At 42.4% G+C, this 20,047-nt stretch overlaps 3 protein-coding genes across 6 annotated transcripts in view; 2 read left to right on the forward strand and 1 right to left on the reverse strand.

Annotated features, from left to right (window-relative positions):
• tbc1d31 (TBC1 domain family, member 31) overlaps positions 1–11,162 on the forward strand; it is a 14,342-nt gene extending 3,180 nt beyond the window's left edge. Inside the window, exons 2-23 of one of the 2 annotated variants that reach the window (XM_014338531.2) lie at positions 1,185–1,325; positions 1,549–1,664; positions 1,982–2,160; positions 2,340–2,491; positions 2,572–2,731; positions 4,569–4,769; positions 4,890–5,063; positions 5,136–5,230; positions 5,309–5,455; positions 5,928–6,061; positions 6,318–6,451; positions 6,570–6,749; positions 6,842–7,074; positions 7,220–7,292; positions 7,432–7,511; positions 7,603–7,738; positions 8,352–8,444; positions 8,805–8,933; positions 9,047–9,190; positions 9,932–10,001; positions 10,083–10,253; positions 10,510–11,162. In XM_014338531.2, the coding sequence (XP_014194017.1) occupies positions 1,185–1,325; positions 1,549–1,664; positions 1,982–2,160; positions 2,340–2,491; positions 2,572–2,731; positions 4,569–4,769; positions 4,890–5,063; positions 5,136–5,230; positions 5,309–5,455; positions 5,928–6,061; positions 6,318–6,451; positions 6,570–6,749; positions 6,842–7,074; positions 7,220–7,292; positions 7,432–7,511; positions 7,603–7,738; positions 8,352–8,444; positions 8,805–8,933; positions 9,047–9,190; positions 9,932–10,001; positions 10,083–10,253; positions 10,510–10,664 (3,097 nt within the window). In that variant the 3' untranslated portion in view covers positions 10,665–11,162. The remainder of the gene's footprint in view (positions 1–1,184; positions 1,326–1,548; positions 1,665–1,981; positions 2,161–2,339; positions 2,492–2,571; positions 2,732–4,568; positions 4,770–4,889; positions 5,064–5,135; positions 5,231–5,308; positions 5,456–5,927; positions 6,062–6,317; positions 6,452–6,569; positions 6,750–6,841; positions 7,075–7,219; positions 7,293–7,431; positions 7,512–7,602; positions 7,739–8,351; positions 8,445–8,804; positions 8,934–9,046; positions 9,191–9,931; positions 10,002–10,082; positions 10,254–10,509) is intronic. The other variant, XM_005937663.3, reaches the window with a different exon arrangement.
• A 169-nt stretch (positions 11,163–11,331) lies between these two features.
• Positions 11,332–16,444, forward strand: LOC106633527 (protein FAM83A). Its single transcript, XM_014338532.2, has 6 exons — positions 11,332–12,331; positions 12,412–12,531; positions 12,688–12,806; positions 13,000–13,167; positions 13,777–13,901; positions 14,024–16,444. The coding sequence occupies exons 1-6, from the start codon at positions 12,040–12,042 to the stop codon at positions 15,354–15,356; spliced, it is 2,157 nt and encodes a 718-aa protein (XP_014194018.1). The 5' UTR covers positions 11,332–12,039; the 3' UTR covers positions 15,357–16,444.
• An 885-nt stretch (positions 16,445–17,329) lies between these two features.
• LOC102299730 (fucolectin-4) overlaps positions 17,330–20,047 on the reverse strand; it is a 3,887-nt gene continuing 1,169 nt past the window's right edge. For 2 of the 3 annotated variants that reach the window (XM_005937662.3, XM_005937661.3), the window contains 3 exons: positions 19,478–19,772; positions 17,998–18,146; positions 17,330–17,820 (listed from right to left, as the gene is read on the reverse strand). In XM_005937662.3, coding sequence (XP_005937724.1) covers positions 17,474–17,820; positions 17,998–18,146; positions 19,478–19,772 — 791 coding nt within the window. In that variant the 3' untranslated portion in view covers positions 17,330–17,473. Of the gene's footprint in view, positions 17,821–17,997; positions 18,147–19,477; positions 19,785–20,047 lie in introns of all 3 variants that reach the window. The other variant, XM_014338522.2, reaches the window with a different exon arrangement.

The raw sequence follows: 20,047 nt of genomic DNA on the forward strand, positions 1-20,047 counted from the left end.
AGAGTATTTTAAATTCAGGGAATTTAAAATAGAAAGTAGCTCGTCCACAGAAGGACTGGTAGCTCCCCTTTCAATAAGGGTTCAGATCACGCGAACAGGTGTGGGATTAGAGCTCTGGGTAGCTCCCCAACTGGGTCTAGACTGGGTCTAGAGAGTATTTTAAATTCAGGGAATTTAAAATAGAAAGTAGCTCGTCCACAGAAGGACTGGTAGCTCCCCTTACGATAAGGGTTCAGATGGCGCGAACAGGTGTGAAATGTGTGTGTTTAGTTAGTTTGTTTGTTTGCTTGTTTTAATCAATTTTAAATCATGCTTTTTATTTGTTTTTGTTTCTAATGTCTCTGTAAAGCACTTTGAATCACCTTGTTGTTGAATTGTGCTATACAAATAAATTTGCCTGCCTTGCCTTAACTCTCTAGTCCTTGAAACCCTACTAGGAGTAAAACCTTGGAGGTCTTTTGTTGCTTCCTGTCATATTTGGTTGTAGAACAGAACGAGTGAGTGTGCATCAGAAGTTAAAGAGGGTGGTCTCTGCCTCTGCAGCTGCCCTTGAAGAAAACTGGAAACATCACATGGTCGTCACGCCACATCTTTGATGTATACTAACGTGTCATAACTCGCCATTAAGGGTTCATGGGAGGTCGTCAGATGTCATCTTGGGGTTGTTAAATTATATAGTTAAATTCTTTCTCTTACAGAAAACATGCTTTGAATGTCTCGTGCTAGTTGATCATGTTTTGCTGTGAACGAAATTTATGCAAAATTTATATAATACTTAGTAACAAGAAAATTTTGTTCTTTTCATTTAGGTCGAATCCTTGTTGCTAATCATTCATTTTTAGGTTATTGTTTTTAGAAAATATTAAATAATGCAAGAATGATCTATTCACTCATTTTCTTTCTAACATTCTCTCACACCACCATCAAGGAGCCCAGAGATGAAATTTGATTTTGATTTCAGTTCTTTTATAAAGAATCTGTGCCAGTGAGAAATTGTTCTATTCCTAAGGTAATGTTAACATAGCTCATAACCCACACCTGTGTAAGTAAGACCTCAGGTGGTTAATGCACACAGGTGCAGGGAGATCGTAGTAGATCTTTTTCTAGGTGACCACTAGGGAGCAGCGATGATTCACTCAGACACTATTTTGTCTCTGATGAGGTGCCTTGTTTGCCTTTTTCAGTGTGTTAGTGACTGTGGTCCGCACTGCTCAGCAGGCCAAGACGGTGCGTTTCCTCCATGTGGCCTTCGACACCACTGGTGATTCCTTCCTGGCTGGGGATCACCATGGCAACATTTATGTTTTTGACATCAGTAGAAACAGGTGTGTGGCTATGAGGGACACTTGGTTATTTAGTATATAAATGTACAGAATTCTGTATTGTTTAGGATTTACTTTTATCAACCAGGATTGTTTGATTCATAAATGTTCTTCCTTTGAATTAGAATATTAAATATATTCAGAATGGAGTCTTAAAACCTTTGATGCTTTTGAAATTTATTTGATTTTCTTTCTTTCTTTCTTTTTCTTCTCCTTCTTGGGATAGATTTCGGCTGGTGCAGAAAACAGGACAGGCGTGCACTTCTTTGGCATTTAGCCTCCGCAGGACTACAGAGTTCCTCGTGGCTTTGGCTGACTACACTATTAAATGCTTCGACAAAGGTACGTCCTCACACATAAAGTGCTGCTTAGTTTTTCATTTGTAGTTCATTGTACGGAATCATTGTAGGGTCTACCGTACAATATAAAGCGCCTTGAGGTGACTGCTGTTGTGATTTGGCGCTATATAAATAAAATTGAATTGTAATTTTATTCTTAACAAAAATTTTTTAAAGGATTTTCTTTATTGTAACCACAGCCAGCCAGCACTCTGCGGGTTTTTTCATTTCTCCCAGTAGCAGCTGGTCATTTTAATCCAAAATGTGTAATTTGCTTCTTCTTTTGAACTACAAATTAACTTGTTCTGGTTAATTACATAGACACTAAGCAGCTGGTGAGTTGGATGCGAGGCCACGAGGGAGCAGTCTCATCCATCTCCGTCCACAGCTCAGGCCGCTATGCAATCACCACATCCTCAGACACAGCGCAGCTCTGGGACCTGGACACGTTCCAAAGGAAGAGAAAGCTCAACATCAGGCAGTCTGTAGGCATACAGAGGGTGAGCATGCAGACATGCTCTGCAAACTATCCATCCATTTTCTTCTGCTTAGGCAATTAATGGTTGCAGGTGAGCTGGAGCTTGTTCTAGGTGCTATAGGTCGAGACGCACTAATTTGATATAAATGAATGGACATCCACACTGTAGACTGACCACGTCAGGTGTTGTTTGCATTGCAGGTGTTTTTCTTGCCTCTCAGCAACACCATCCTCAGCTGTTTCAGTGATGATTCCATCTTTGCGTGGGAGAGTGACACACTTTTCTGCAAATACCAGCTCCCTGTTCCCGATTGTGGACCCAGAATCTTCTACAAGGCCTTTGCTGTCACACGGTGGGTCTCTCATCTCTCACAGCCACTCATTAACGGCCCCTTACAAAAGTCTCTAATGCATACTTGTGCTGTGTTGGCAGTGACGGTAAGAGCCTTACAGCAGGTGGGCGCTCCAACCTGCTGCACCTGTGGTGTCTGGACACCAAACAGCTGCTCAGGGTGATTCAGATGCCCACGCAGGTTCGAACTGTCAGACAGCTGGAATTCCTGCCCGACAGCTTCGACGGAGGAGCCAGCCAGGTACAAACAGCACTACCAGAAGGGTTTACAGTGGGGCAAAAAAGTATTTAGTCAGCCACCGATTGTGCAAGTTCCCCCACCTAAAATGATGACAGAGGTCAGTAATTTGCACCAGAGGTACACTTCAACTGTGAGAGACAGAATGTGAAAAAAAAAATCCATGAATCCACATGGTAGGATTTGTAAAGAATTTATTCGTAAATCAGGGTGGAAAATAAGTATTTGGTCAATAACAAAAATACAACTCAATACTTTGTAACATAACCTTTGTTGGCAATAACAGAGGTCAAACGTTTACTATAGGTCTTTACCAGGTTTGCACACACAGTAGCTGGTATTTTGGCCCATTCCTCCATGCAGATCTTCTCGAGAGCAGTGATGTTTTGGGGCTGTCGCCGAGCAACACGGACTTTCAACTCCCGCCACAGATTTTCTATGGGGTTGAGGTCTGGAGACTGGCTAGGCCACTCCAGGACTTTCAAATGCTTCTTACGGAGCCACTCCTTTGTTGCCCGGGTTTTGGATCATTGTCATGTTGGAAGACCCAGCCTCGTTTCATCTTCAAAGTTCTCACTGATGGAAGGAGGTTTTGGCTCAAAATCTCACGATACATGGCCCCATTCATTCTGTCCTTAACACGGATCAGTCGTCCTGTCCCCTTGGCAGAAAAACAGCCCCATAGCATGATGTTTCCACCCCCATGCTTCACAGTAGGTATGGTGTTCTTGGGATGCAACTCAGTATTCTTCTTCCTCCAAACACGACGAGTTGAGTTTATACCAAAAAGTTCTACTTTGGTTTCATCTGACCACATGACATTCTCCCAATCCTCTGCTGTATCATCCACGTGCTCTCTGGCAAACTTCAGACGGGCCTGGACATGCACTGGCTTCAGCAGCGGAACACGTCTGGCACTGCGGGATTTGATTCCCTGCCGTTGTAGTGTGTTACTGATGGTGACCTTTGTTACTTTGGTCCCAGCTCTCTGCAGGTCATTCACCAGGTCCCCCCGTGTGGTTCTGGGATCTTTGCTCACCGTTCTCATGATCATTTTGACCCCACGGGATGAGATCTTGCGTGGAGCCCCAGATCGAGGGAGATTATCAGTGGTCTTGTATGTCTTCCATTTTCTGATGATTGCTCCCACAGTTGATTTTTTCACACCAAGCTGCTTGCCTATTGTAGATTCACTCTTCCCAGTCTGGTGCAGGTCTACAATACTTTTCCTGGTGTCCTTCGAAAGCTCTTTGGTCTTGGCCATGGCGGAGTTTGGAGTCTGACTGTTTGAGGCTGTGGACAGGTGTCTTTTATACAGATGATGAGTTCAAACAGGTGCCATTCATACAGGTAACGAGTGGGGGACAGAAAAGCTTCTTACAGAAGACGTTACAGGTCTGTGAGAGCCAGAGATTTTCCTTGTTTGAGGTGACCAAATACTTATTTTCCACCCTGATTTACGAATAAATTCTTTACAAATCCTACCATGTGAATTCATGGATTTTTTTTTCACATTCTGTCTCTCACAGTTGAAGTGTACCTCTGGTGCAAATTACTGACCTCTGTCATCATTTTAAGTGGGGGAACTTGCACAATCGGTGGCTGACTAAATACTTTTTTGCCCCACTGTAGGTTTTTTCCAGTTTGCTTGTTTTCATGTTAAAAATAACGTTCTCAAAAATTATTCCTCAAGTAGATTTTTTTTTAAGATAATCTCATATCTTGTACATTGAAGAGAAAATTAGCTGGCATGTAACTAATATGGCTATATGCTGTTAATTTGTACATTTCCTCTGAATTTCTCAGTTTCCTTTTTGGTTATAACTTTGATGTCTTATAGACACTGGGTGTGTTGAGCCAGGATGGTGTGATGCGGTTCATCCACATTCACACATGCAAGCTTCTCTTTCACGTGGGTTCCCATGATGAATCCATCACTACAGTGGCAGTAAGCCCTAACGGCCGACACATTGTGGCGATCATGGATAATGGAAGCGTCAATATCTACAGCGTCCAGAGTCTCACGCAGGAATTATACAAGGTGACAAGCAAGAATGTGATGAATAGGGTTCATACCAAAAGTTACCACATGTCTTGATTTGAAATTTTGTGTGTGTGCGTGCGTGTTTGATTGTTTGTTTTACCCTGGCACTCTCCACAGCCGCCTCCCTCTCAGGTGGCAGTAGTCTCTGGTGGTGAAGCTGATCAGGACTTTTCAAACCTAAAGGTCAAGGTAAGGTCAGAGGCTGTTCAAAGACCAACCAAGAGTTCAGGCAGACGCACACAAGTGAAGACCCTTAGACCTCCTGCTGGGACTACAGCTGAGGATAAAGAGGTAAACTGCTAGAACACACATCATTTTGTAGATGTAATGACTGTGTAAGCTAAAGGGTTGTTTTGAATTTAGTTTCTTTGTGAACAGAATGAACTTCCAGCTGGTCTAAATAAGAAGAGACTGGTGGCTCTGCTAAAGGCATTTGGAGAATACCCAGCTAAATACAGGTAAACACAACTTTCACCAGGAAGATTTAGGCATGCATGTAGAAAAATAATAAGTAATTTTCTATATTTGCATTGCAGAATGTTTGTGTGGCGGTCCTTGCTGTGCCTGCCAGAGAATCATGCAGCATACAGCAGTCTGACAGACAAAGGCCTACATTCAGCCTTCCTCACTCTGCATGAGAAATACCCCATCAAAAGTCACAAACTGCTGAGAGGACTGCAGAGGTGCTCACACTCACGCATATAATCCAATTCAATGCAGTGTTAATTATTTAGAACCAGGTCACAACAACAGCCACCTCGAGGCGCTTTATTTTGGAGGGTAAAGATAGAGTACCTATTTGAAAGAAACCTTTACAATCACGCAAACACTTGGCGACAATGGGAAGGAAAAACTCCCATCCTCCGCAACCTGTTGGGGGTGAGAGGAAAGAAAAGAGTGCGAGACAGGACAAAAAGGCAAATCAAAAACATACACAAGTGTTGGTGTCTCTCAGTCCATCTTGACCCAGTTTTACTGTCAAGAAAACTATAGAAGACTCGATGTTGAAACCTTAACAGGAACTTTTCCTCCGTGTGTAAAAGGGCACTAATGGGTTAACTGAAGAACCACCACCGCCACATTTGTATGTTTAATGAGCATACAGCATAGTTGGACCCAAAAACATTGTGACCGCTTGTTTTGTCTTCTTCACAGGGTGTTGTCTGCTTTAGCTCACTGGGCAGCCATCTTTGGAGAGGTGGAATACCTTCCTCTGGTAGCTTTTCCTTTTGTCAAGCTCTTCCAGAACAATCCGATGCTCTGCTTCGAAGTGGTGGCCACTGTCATAGGTATTTTCTTACAGAGCTCCATCATCGCTGTGTGTTTTTGCAATATTACATCGGCGAACATTTGAAAACTTGATCAGTCTGAGAATGGCACTGCTACAAGCATAAGATCATGAGGTCAAAATACACTGCTGCTCAGAGTGTACAGACACTTCTGATTGCTATATAAATTTGATCCAGATGCAAAAGTCCTCTTTTCTTTTAGTCAACCTGAACCTTTCACAGGAATCTCTGCTGATTCAGTTGTTTGGTTGTGCAGTGAACTGGTGCCAGCACTGGTTTGAGTATTTCCCCAACCCTCCACTGAATATCCTGAACATGGCAGAGAATGTCCTGGCTCATCATGACAAGGAGCTGCTGCAGCACCTGGTGGACTGTGGCGTTACTTCGCAGGTAACAGAAGCTGCAGAACCACAGAGAGGCTGTCAGATAATGTGCCATAAAATTGCACGCGCTCAGTGGGATCACACGTTCTCTGCACTTTTATGACACTTCTCCCCGCTTGCTCTAGCTCTTCGTGTGGCCCCTGCTGGAGACCTTCTTCTCAGAGGTTCTGACTCGGGATGAGTGGCTGAAACTGTTTGACAACATTTTCTCCAACCATCCATCATTTCTGCTGATGGCCTGTGTGGCTTACATCATCTGTTGCCGTGAGCCTCTCCTCCTCTGCTCACAGAAGCAAGACTTTGAGGTACTTTTCCCATCATTTTTTCTCATCTAATCTAATCAGGAGAACACAAATTTTGACACATAATGAACTTTTCTGTCTCTCCTCTTCTGTAGTATTTCTTCCACCATCGTAACAACATGGATGTTGGAGCAATGGTAAAGGAGGCCTACCGACTCATGAGCAGCACACCAGCTGACATCCATCCCAGGGCCATGCTCTCTGACTTTACACCACTGACCAAAGGCCAGTACCCTGTGTTCAATCATTACCCAGAATTCATAGTGGAATACCAAAGCAGGGAGAAGGAGAAGATACGACTGCAGGAGATGGAGTATCTCAGAGAGAGGTGAGATTAAAACAAAACAATAAGAAAGAAAGAAAGAAAGAAAGAAAGAAAGAAAGAAAGAAAGAAAAAGTTTTTTGTAATAGTAAATATTAAAACTTAATATAAGGAGGGAGGAAGAAGGCATAACATGTAAGTGTGTGTTCAGGCAGGAGGTGTCAGCAATGCGTGCAGATTTTTTACGTCGCCAGGCTGAAGAGGAGGCCTTTTATGCACAACAGGTAGATTAATTTTTCCGAATTCTGAAAGGAGTATATTACTGTAATCCTCAGACTATGCGGCGTTCAACACAAACAAACACTTAAAATAAAGTGGAAATAAAGGGAATCAGTTTTACTGTTTTAATTGAATCTGTTTTAGGAGCTGCTGCAGAAAGCAGAAGAACAGCGCAGAAACATTCTGTCACAGGAAGAGGAGAGACTGACACAGCAGAGGGCAAAGTACACGTTGCACCTTTGAAAATGAAGTATGACTTAAATGAATGACAGGAGTTCAGAGAATGGGTTGGTGACACTGTGCTGTGTTGTTCAGGTTGGCCGCCATGAAGAGAGAGCTCAAGGTGAAGGAGTTAGAGCTGCTGGACACAACCAGAAGACGCTTTCTCAAACACCAGCAGGACCTGAGAGCCTCACAGATACAAAGACTAGACCAGGAGATCAGCAGGAAGGTAAATGCAGCAAGTTACACATAAAACATATATACTGGTAGATTTCAAATTTCAATGATTTATCTCTTCTGTGTAATGTGGATGTTTAGCACGTGGTAGCACGGTGGCCCAGTGGTTAGCACTGTTGCCGCACAGCAAGAAGGTCCTGAGTTCAATCCCACCATCAGGCCAGCAGGGTCTTTCTGTGTGGAGTTTGCATGTTCTCCTCGTGTTTGCGTGGGTTCTCCCCGGGTACTCCGGCTTCCTCCCACAGTCCAAGTTAATTGATAAATCCAAATTGTTAATTGATAAATCCAAATTGTTAATTGATAAATCCAAATTGCCCATAGGTGTGTTAGCCCTGTGACAGACTGGTGACCTGTCCAGGGTGTACCCCTCCTCTCGCCCTATGACAGCTGGGATAGGCTCCAGCACCCCCCGCTACCCTGAAAAGGACAAGCGGATGGATGGATGTTAATGTTTAGATGTATATGTGTACACTTCACTTTGTTAGTAATCTGGTTCATATAGTGGAAGGTTAGCACATTATAAATCCTGTAATGGACTGGAACACCAAAATGACTCAGTGTATTGTCACAGAGATTTATGTGCTTGTTGATATTTTGTGCTGCAGATGACTCTTTATGACCAGGAGACAGCTGCAGCAGTCCAGGATCTCGAGGTCAGACAGATGGAGATGGAGGTTCAAAGGAAACAACTTGAACAGGTGACAAACACCCTCCTGACTCCCTACCAGCCTCACCTCCTTCACTCTGCACTTCTTCCCTTTGTGTTAGTACATTTCTTTCCAATAGTGACTCTCATTAACCTGGAAAACAATTTCTAAGTAAAATGTGTTTCACGAACCAAGTTTTGGTTATAGCCGAAACAGTTACAGCTTCCAGTTAAATGCTCAATTAAGATCACTCAAGCATGAGACCTGTTACGCTTTGGGTAAAGTCTTGTGAAATGAAATGTGGTTTCACAGATGTTTATATAATTCCCAGCACTGTGACTGTTATTAAAAGTTCCACTGTCTAATCAGTTTTGCTGCTTTTCTTTCATGGTTTTTCCACCACTGTCCCAGCGTTTGTTGAAAGAGCAGGAGCGTGCAGGACGAGAGGACGAGGGGCAAGTGGAGAGGAGAACGAGGCAGGCGGAAAGAGAGGGAGAGAGTTGCACAGAGCTGCTGCGTAACGCTGAGGAAGACATGCAGGCTAGTTACAAATTCCAGTGTAATTGTCAAACATGAAGTCGTGTGTCCATCTGGCTTTTCAACAGGAGCAGTAGAGTCACCTAAATCCTATTTCTCCACAAACACACACACAGAGCCGGGAGGAGTTCCTCGGAGGGGCACGTCAGCTGGGCCTGGAGTCAGACTGGAGGGAGGTGAGGGAACGCCTGCAGCAGGCGGACAGGACGAGAGAGGGACTGACAGAGACGGACACTGTGGGAGATGTGGCGGGAAGGAAGGTGAGAACAACATGTAGAGCTGGCAAAAATACAGACATTCTGTATTTAAGAAGTACATACACTTGTGTTACAAACTTGAGTAAAACTTGAAGTACTGATTAATGGGGGAGGGCGGCATGGGGTGTACTAGACCATATTTATTTCAAGGCTTTTGTTTTTCAGATTTATAGAAAAATAAAATATTTTATATTGTAATTCTATAAAGTAAAATAAAAAAAAACATAAAATAGAAATAAAAGATTTTTATAAAGACCGATAAAATGTACCAGTAAAAAGCCACTGACCTTGGGCTGTTAGGCTGGACACTGAATTATTATTAAAAACATCATAACAACAACTTGGTATCACAGCACAGGGCACACGAGCACACACCAAATCTATCCAGTCTCTTTTTGCCTCCTAATGTCAGAAAGTCCCCCTTTCAAGAAAATAGAGTAATGGGAATTTTATTTTATGCCTTAGTTTAGATTGCATGTATGCTTTATTTGACATTACTGTACTTGAGAGTGCTTATTTATTATTTATAACCAGTGGAATTCTTGATTACTAAAATAACTGTTTGCTGCAGCCCTGATTTTTATTATGTGTCGGCTTTAAAAGTGACAGAATATATGAGTTTTTATTGGGCTTTTATGTGAGACCTTAAGACAAGTCTTTGTGATCCCAGTTGATTGTTATCATCATCATCTGATGTAATGTGAGCATTGTTCATTTAAAGAATGACTGCTTGTTAATTTGCAGTGGGATGAGGTGATGACTCTCAGAGCTCTGCTACAGGATCATCACCAACCATGCCCTTCAGCATTTACAGGTATTACCCCCTCACTACCACACACAGACACACACACAGTCTGTTTTTCAGACTCATCTCAGTATATTTATTGTTTATCAGATGGTGAGGGGCAGACGAGGATAAGGTCACCGTGTTTGAGTAGAGACCCTCTACGCAGACACGGTGCCGTCACTCCTGTCAGGACTAACTCCTTCACCACTGCAAGACCAGCAGGAAGTCAGGTGTTGTGTCTGAACAGCAGCTCACCCTCAGAGAGCACCTCCACCAACTGTAAGTCCTTGTTATCACCATGTTTTTTTAAAATTTAAGTGGCAAAATGTATTTCCCCATCGGTTTACCAAAGCTGGGTAGTATTTCAAGTAATGATCTATTGTAACCACCACACGATTATAATCTGATTATAATAATCTGTTACTAATCTGTCAAGTGTTGGAGCACAACTACAAACTGTGAAGCTGCCTTCCTTCTGTCCTCCTTTGTCAAATGTGTTTTTGCATCAGTAATCCTTTCTTTCTTTTCCTGTCAGTCTCACTGGACCGAGGTCGGGCCCAGCTGGACAGCAGTGAGAGAGAACTGCTGAAGGAAATCAGAGAACTGAGACAGAAGCTGGCAGCAAGAGCCAAAGAGGGCAGCTCTGCCTCCTCACAGTCTGTCCACACACTGTCCTCTATCTCCCAGTGACCACAACTCCCTCAAACTCTGGCTTCACAGAGTCACAGAAACATATTCTTATCTCGAGACCTCTGGAACAGACGGACAGTGAATCAGACCGATGAGCTAACTGCTTCCAAAGAATGTTTTTGCCATCCATCCCTCCACCTTAAAGTACAAATGCAGTCAAACAGCTTCCACTCTTCATCCTCATGAAAACTCATGTTTTAGCAAAACACCAGTCGAGAACAGTTTATTTCAGTTTCTGGCTTTGTTTGTGCTTCATGTCATGTGCACATTGTTGCTCACATCAACCTGTAATGTTTGGGTGGTTCTCTCAAAAACCAGCTTTGACTATTTTTCTTTAAGCAGTGTGTAAGACCATCTGACATACTCTCGGTACTGTGTGAGACAGACTCACACGCTTCTTCTGCAGAGTCCATAGTGAGGAATAAACTGTTTAAATTTGCTGTCATGTTTTTAACAGATGTGCAGTTCTTACATGAGTCCTTTTTTACTTTAATGTATTTTGTATTTGCTTTATTTAAAATCTATTTGCATAAAAACATCTAAAAATCTGCATTGATCTTTGTGTCATTATGACTTTCTTTATCAGAGTGATGTATTTTTAAAAAACAAACTTTAATTTAAATATCTGCAGTCACACTTTTCTGTATTCAGAATGCATTTAGGTTGGGTTATAATTTAGATGAGAGGATTTATGATTTGATTAGTTAGAGATTAGACTCTACCAAAGCAGAAGTGCAAAAACACTGACCTGTGGGCCTCTTCTCACTGTCTGGGTGTGGCATTAACTGTCATCACTTTTGGTCTTGTGAGCATCCAGGTGTTATTTGACATGAGCTGAACTGGCAGCGATCTCCATTCCTGTCACTCACTGCTTTCTATCTCTCCACCCATGTTTTATCTGTGCTCACCTGCTCTGCATCACTCTGTCACAGGCCATGGGAAGGAAACTGCAAAGCATGCACTGCCCTGTTGTCACTGCCAAAGTTAATTAACAAACAAAAGCACAAACAGGGAGGTATTGGAGCCACAGAATCACATCTAAAAGCAGAATTTCTTTGATGTCTCAAATTTTACAGGCTAATATTTTTATTCTATCTTTGCATCATTTCCTGTAAATTTCTTTATCTTTACCTTCACAGTTAGACACTTGAAGGGTCACTGTCTTACACCCACAGTCTGACTGACTCACTTTTCACCTGTCACTTCTCATTATGTTTTAGGAAACCATCTTGCCCTCAGCAGGGGTGGATCTACCTTTCTCTCTTTACCTATCTGCATGTCTGAATCAGTAGATCTCTCTTAGAGAAACTGATTTCCAGAGCTGTAACGTCAGCATGCTAACTTTTCTCTAACCTGAAAATAAGGCTTTGTATCCATGGATGCCTCCAACAGTGTGTCTGCGCTGTGGTACAGGACGTCCAAGCCGCTGGGGAAGGTAAGGCGACGTCTCCAAGACCTCCGCATCCCTTCCTCCTCCTATGATTTCATATCTAGCAGCTCCACAGTGGACCTGAGCCACAACGAGAGCGCTCGTCTTGCAGCGGACTGTCTGCTCAGCCGGGGCTTGGAGGATTACCACGAGGTGTTGAGAGCAGAGGGAGAAGTGGACTTTCTGTCAGAGCCAGAGAAGAATTACATCCTGAAGAATGGGAGGGATAGTCACACAGGTTAGAAATATTTCTGTACATCTTTAATGTTCCCATTATCCCAGGTTGAGTTGCTTTAAATGGTTTTCTGTCTCATGCAGATGATCCTAGTGAGCAGCACGATGATGGCAAAGAGTTGGAGAGTTTATCTGCTGGCTCAAACTCTCCCACACAGTGCTCTGAAGTGTCAGCAGACAGTGACTGTACTCTGGCAGAGTCAGGTCAGTGTCAGCTGAAAGGTACTAATGGAGTACTAAATATTTTGTAAAAGTGTTTAAATCCTCTGTAGGTCAGTGCACATTTTGGGGGCAATGTATTTTTGAGCTTTCTGTTGCAATTCACTGCTGTTTACAGTTTTCTTTTGCTCCTTTTCATAGACGTGAAATCGAGCGGTCCTGTGTTGGTTAAACAGATGATTCAGGTTTTCTTCCCCTCAGACTGCAGGGCAGCTGGCATGAAAGACCTGGTTAGGCAGTTCATCAGAAAGGCTAAACTGGTATGCCTGGATGTGTCTGTGTGTTTCTTTGTGTATGTTTGTACATGTAAAAAGGAATATAGCATGCATACCCGCGCATGTGAAATAAAAACCCAGTGCTGGATCTTGTGAGCTGAGGCAGTGTGAGTGATCTCTGTGACTGCAGGTGTTTGGTAAAGTGATTCCTCAGTAACTCATAACCACGTGTCTATAGGCCCTGGCTATAGTGGTGGACAGCTTCAGTGACGTGGAGCTGCTTTGCGATCTTCTGGAGGCGAGCAAGAAGAGAAACGTGTCTGTACATCTGCTGTTGGACCAGCTGAACCTGAACCTGTTTGTTAGCATGTGGCAGGACCTCAAACTCAACAGTAAAAACTTTCCTGTGAGTCCACTCGTCATTCTCTTTCTCACTACCTTCAAATTGCAGCACTCTTCTGAAGAAATCAAGAGTAAAAACGTTAAGTATCCATATACATGCTTTATATCTTGTTCTTTTTTATCTTGTAACCATGCAACCTTAAATCAAGCCTGCCAGAGAACCACAGTATCTCTGATGCAACAGTACAGCACAAGCAAACACTGTACATGGAAAGCACCTTCAACGGGCTCTATATGATGACCATGCTGTTTTCTTTTTTGTCTGATGTGATGTTTTCTTCTTTCATGAGCCAGCATTTGATCTTTAAGGGACTTTTCCTAAAACACGCTGCTGCCACTGGATCATGTAACAAAAATGGCTGATGCCCATCCCTGTTGTTCTAAGATGGGCATTTTAACTCAGTAATCTGTAGTCTAGGCAGGTACCACAATTATCACTTCCAAATTAGGATTTGTTTTCTTAGCCCTGGAGGTTGCTGCTTAAAAGACTGCTTATGACAATCAGTAAACAAATGACATGTTTGTCAAGATAAATATCTACATCCATCAATGATACAGCAATAAAAATACAAATGCTACAGTTTGTGTTAAATAATTGTGTGTGTGTGCACAGAAACTGTCAGTACACAGCGTCTATGGACAGACCTACTGTGCAAAGACAGGCAGGAAGCTGAAAGGTCAGATTGCAGAGAGTTTTATCATCAGTGACTGGACTGAAGTGCTGACTGGTTCATACAGGTATAAACATGCAGGAACATCATCATTATCAACAATTTTTGTATGTATTCTCTTTAATTTTCTGTTGTACAATTAGTAACCGTGTGTGTGTGTGTGCGTGTGTGTGTGTGTGATCCCTTCAGCTTCTCCTGGTTGTCCTGGCAGGTCCATCGGAGTCTTGCTGTTCTGTTAAAGGGCAGCGCAGTCACATGTTTCCTGCAGGAATTTCACAGGCTGCACTCCAGCTCCAAACCCGTCACCGGCTTTGTCACCTTTATCACTGTGCCCCACACTCTTTGCCGACACGCCACATCACATGCGGCTCTTCATAGCGATACTGGTATCAGTAAGCAGACATCAAACCAGACAGGTCTTCAGTGGGACTGGAATAAAGATGCTGAAAACACTCAGACAAAAGCAGCTGGGACAGTTCTACATAAACCCCAGAGCCCAGCACTGGTGAGCAGCCGGGGGGATAACCGACCTCAGCACAGAGCAGACACTGGTACACAAATCCAAAGAAAACCTCTGCAGCTGTACCCGAAGCCTTTGATTCAACCAGAAATGGAGCGTGAGGTGCAGAGTAAATCTGTGGAAAAGCCCAAATATACAATGGAATCTGGACACACAAGGCATAATGAAAAAGAGAAGAGCGAATACCAGATTCAGAGCCACCTAAACCTGCCTGATCATACCCACTACATCAGCACTACAGCTGAAAAGAATGCAGCGATTCAAGAGTCAGACCCTCTGCACACTGTGTCCCCGACACACAGACAGCACAGGACTGTACTCTGTGAAACACCTTTGAAGAATTCAAATCTTGATCCTGCAGACGTGTCTACCGAAGGGCTCTTCTTTCAGCAGAGGAACAGAAACACAAACCCTCTGAGGACTGCTGCAGACCTGAACACACAGAGAGGACAGCGGAGCTCCTCACACAGTTTCAAACCCAAACCGGAACTTCAACATGCTAATCCCAAACTCCACCCTCCTCCTACAACACAACACAAACAAGCAAACACCACTCATCAGTTTCTTTTTACACCTCTAAGAGGACACACACCTGGTGTGCAAACCAAATTCTCCTTTCTAGAAACCAGGAGGCAGGCTCAGCCACAGAGGTACTACCAGCCCCAGCTCCAACCACAAACTATCAAAGAGCTTCCAGCTTCAACAGGAGCTCATCTTAGGCCTCAGCTTCAGAAAGACCCAAAGCTCTTTCTTCCAGGTACAGCAGCCCAGATTAATCTTCAGTCCCACGCTTTCCAGCAGCCTAATCCCCTTTGGAGGCTAAACTGGAGCCCCCAGAATCATCCTATGGAGCGTCACAGCTCCTTCAGGACCCCCCATAGGATGGGACAGATGGCTGGCTGGGGGCCTTTACAGAGCAGCATGAATACACCACTGAGAAGAAGCAAGAGTATGAACGAGAGACAGACAGCAGGGTTCAGTCTAAACAGAACGTTTAGCTAACTCTATATTGGTCACATTTATCCACCCACAGACACACAGGAGCTGCAGCTATAAAAACAACACAATATCCTCATAAGTTTCACTGAGCTTGGGTGATATTTTAATGTAAACCTCTTGAAATTATACTAGACCAAGAGATGAGCTTATTATTGCTACAAGTCCAGCAGCTGTATCTGCATATTTTTGTTAAAATAAAATATAACTTCATGACAACGTGTAATCTGTTACATGTCTTTAATCCTGAAAGGTGTGTTAAAGTAGAACATTTGGGGTAATTTTACAGCTGCTACACACACTCACGAAAGTGCTTTCTGTTATTAAACATCTGCTAAGGTTGATGTTGAGTGGAGCGATGTGAGGAGTTAATCTGTTGCCACTAACGTGAAGAGAACAAACAACAAGCCTACACTGTCCTGAGAGATTTTATTATCTGCATAATGCTCAGAACAGCTTGTCTGATACAAACAGCATCTGAAACAGACTTTTTTTTTATCAGAAATATAGAAATACTGTGTTTAAACTAACAACCACAAGCAACATGTGAAGCAGAACATGAAGCAGTTAAAATAATTCACTTTGTTTCATGGTTTAATGCAAAAAAGAGTCACTGCTGTACAGTTATTGAAATAGTGATGGCTTAGTCACTATGCTCTTTGTCTGAACCATCTTCAGCTGGTTCTTCACTTCCTTCCTGTCTGTGTTCACCTTTGTAAACAGTCAACACTGCAGCATGAGGATATTGTGTTTCATGCTGCTGCCCGTCAGTCTCTAACACGCCTGTCAGTAAGATCTTGTTCCACCAGCGCTGTCTGAAGCTGTGCAAAGAGACACTGGTCAGGCTCTCCCCATCCTGGTAGTCCTCCCTCATCTTCTCTAGGATCAGGTCCTCTGACATCACCAAGATCAAAGAGAGAAAAACTGTTGATTTATAAAAAGGAGCCAATTTAATCCAAACTGTCTGGAATTTAAGCCTTGTGACAAGAGCAACTTTAAATACAAAAAAACCTGAAAAATTACATTTTGTAGGTCTTAAAGGCAAATTAAATGACAAAATAAAGGTGAAAGAAAATTTGTCAAGTTCTTCTTAACTTTCAATAAAAACACAATGTAACACAGTGCTGACTACATCTGTGCACCTTGGCTGTGTGAAATGAAATGACAGAAATGTCCTTTTTAATGAGACAACTTGTTGGGTAGGAAACATGGAAATGAGCAAACTAGGATCAAGACTCTGGGAAATATTCAAACACTGATGCTGCTGATAAAAATGTAAACTGATGGTCATGAATGGACACTTGTTTATCAGCTATAAAAGTACCAGTTAACTAAGCTGGATGTTTTTTCATGAAGTGTTTGATGTAAGAGAGCACAGACTAAATTGAATGAGTGACAGTACCTGATAGTTTCCTTGTCTCACAGCCAGCTCACCTCTGAACTTGTAAACTTTCTGCTTCTCCAGAGAATCTTCAGTATCCAGAGCAGCACTGTCACAAAACCACTGCAGAGAGGAACAAATTTACTACACAAAGCTGTTAGAGGATGCTGCTCAGTCAGTCACTGCCAGTGAAGTGCATGTCCTTACTTTTGCCATGATCCAGCAGCTACTCAGCTTCCTTAATGAAGGAGTTACTGTGTTCACAAAGTTGGGTCTCCAGATCACCCATCCACCAGGTGGCGTGATGATGTGGTGAGATGAAAAAAAATGAATTGACAAACATTTGTGCTCCATTTGCAGTTTTATTTTTACAACAGGTTCACACATGACAGACATTAATAAATCATGTTTTAAATTAAGGGAAAAGATAACTAATTATTGATTCACATAACCATCATATCAAAATACATGCAGCAGAAGCTTGTCCTAAATGTAACTTCCGACACACAAAGGAGGCAGTGAAGACAGTTAAATAGGCTGTAGAAGATTGTTAAAAATAAACAATAACATCTTTCTGAGTGTTAATAGAGAAGTTCTGCTTAATTTCTCCACTGTTTATCTTCCTGCTACACTGAGCCTGAACCCATCACCTTTGATTTATTAGAGGAAAGTTTGCTACAACCCAACAAGCCACTACTGACACCTGTCTAACTGAATAAACAAAACCAACCCATGGATCTTCTTACACTGCACAGATGAAATTATATTTATCATAAACAGACTTCTTGTACCACAAATGGTTCCCACCTTTATTCATGGCAGTGTTCATGCCACAGACTGCTGTTCTTGTCTCATCTGGAGCCCACTGATCAAAAAATACACACTGATCGTTGACCCAGATCCAGAAGTCGAAGCCACAGATGTATTGAAGACCCAGCCAGACAAAGGGAGTGTCAGCCTTCTGAGCCTCCAACCCAACCCAGACCTGGGTCTTGTTATCAAGGATGGAAACCAGATCCATGTGTTCCTCTCTGCAGTGGTACCGGGCGTCTGCCCATGTCTTGTTCTCTTTAATCAGTTTAAAGGGCTCTAAAAGGAAAAACATCAAAAACATGAAACTTTGAAGCATCAAAGCAAACAGTGTTTCTGAGTGTCTAACATGCTGCGTTGATTCAAGCACATAATTCTTACTGTCAACATTTACACATTTATATCGACTCTACTGACTGACCAGTTAACTTAGTGGGTAAGAATGTTTTATTGTACCTTTTTTTCTGCCTTTCATCGTCACCTCACACAGAATTAAAAACCCAGATGTGTTTTTGTACACAGTTACATAACGCCCCCACTTTGGTCCATTTTCACAGTTAAATGTTTTAGTTTCTCCTCTAGTAGTTGTGTTGATTGTTGCACACCTGTAAACAAAGACAAAAGGTTGGACAGATGTACAGAAAGAGTTTCTGGCTCTGTTTGGTTAAATCATGCTGTAAACAGTGGAGACAGTCGAACAGCTGGATAATAAATGTGAGCTGCTGTCTGAGAACATTTTAGAAAGAAGGAAAACACCTACAAATAAACAACAAAGGAAAATGAGAATAAATAAAGATTTTTATATTCTTCACATATACGTGATTATTACTCCAAACCACATCACACCATATTAGACCTCCTATTTCATCTGATAGAACTGATACAGGGTTATCTGTGTTTGTCATGGTCGGCTGTGTGGCAGGCAGGCAGGAGTGGTGGACCCAAAATGCAGGATTCTCAGGACACGAGGTTTAAACAGAAAATGCAGCTTTATTGCTGGAGCAGAACATCAGGATAAAATAAAACTCACAAAAGCAAACAAAACTCTAAACAGAGATGCAGGAGGACTGGAAATCCTAAACACGCAGCAAGTGAGGGTGAACAGACGTTAACGACGCGACGCTGACACAAAGACACACTGGGCTTAAATACACTGAGGGAGTCATCAAGGAGTTAGAGACAGAAGGGGGACACAGCTGGGAGAAATAAGACCTAACGAGACAGGGGAGAGGTAAAACTGAACACACTGACATGAGACATGAACTTTCAGAATAAAACAGGAAACTTAACAGACACAGAGAACCAGACAGGACACTGAACTTGACAGGCAGACTCATGAGCAGACACAATAACACCATGGACAGACAGAGGGAACACAGAGAAGTGGGAGCAGACAGGCAAGGAACAGAAACCTAACAAATGGCAAAAATCACAACAGAATACACATTTGGAATGAACAAAAGCATAAGGAAACACAAAACACTGAGTCCTCAGACTCAGGACCATGACAGTGTTACTGTATTTAAAGACATTTAAGTGTTTGGTTGAATTTTATGTTTGACAACATTTTTCTCTATTCAGTTCTCATTTTCTCACTTTAATGTGATAGAAAATGTTGAAAATATTTTCCTCATTTGCTTTTGTTTTGCTTGTTTGCAGGTGTTTTCTAACTTGTACATCATCAGCCTCTCAGTATATCAGCTGTGACATCTATCATTTACATTCAATCAGCAAAATCAAACCACAGAGGTTTCTCTACAGTCACTGTGACATACAAATTTCACTACAAGCGTAATAATCAAAGTGTTTTAGAACCAGAAAAAACTCCAATATTTTGTTCTTGGTTATTAAAATCTTTGAAATTATTCATGGACACCATCTAAAAACATTGGACTGACTGAGAACAGAATGATTCAAAGTAAGATGAAGGTATTACTCAGTGGTGTCAGCAGGATTTCTCTCAGATGAGTTCCCGATGAGGATGTGAGCGCCTCTTAGATCAACATTGTCTTGATTTGTGTTGTAAATTGTGATGCAGGAAATTTCCCATAGACCCAATAAGTCAACTGTCCACCAGGAGTTGGTCTCTTGTGCAGTGTGAGCAGATATCAAGATATTCCCATCAAAAGCTCTGTCAGCACTGAATTTGACACCATTCTTATCTGTGTAGACTGAAGACTGAAATGCCACTTTGTCATCCAGTTTGATAGTTTCCCAGCCTGGACTACATCCTGATGATGTAACAGAAAGTAAAGTTAAAAAATTTAAAAAAGCAATGTCAGTGGTAATAATACTTCAGAAATGGGCAATAGAAAACGGTCAGTGACTATGCAATCCCCAAAATTTGCTAGCATGATGTCAAGGCAGAATGGGTACGAGCAACTTCTTTTTTTGCCATGCCATGATGCCGCCTTGACCATATCAAAAACCACTACTGCACACACACACACACACACACACACACACACACACACACACACACACACACACACACACACACACACAC

This window comes from Haplochromis burtoni, unplaced genomic scaffold (genome assembly GCF_018398535.1).
Source record: "Haplochromis burtoni strain Fernald_Lab_line unplaced genomic scaffold, NCSU_Asbu1 Contig_240, whole genome shotgun sequence".
Lineage (NCBI taxonomy): Eukaryota > Metazoa > Chordata > Actinopteri > Cichliformes > Cichlidae > Haplochromis > Haplochromis burtoni.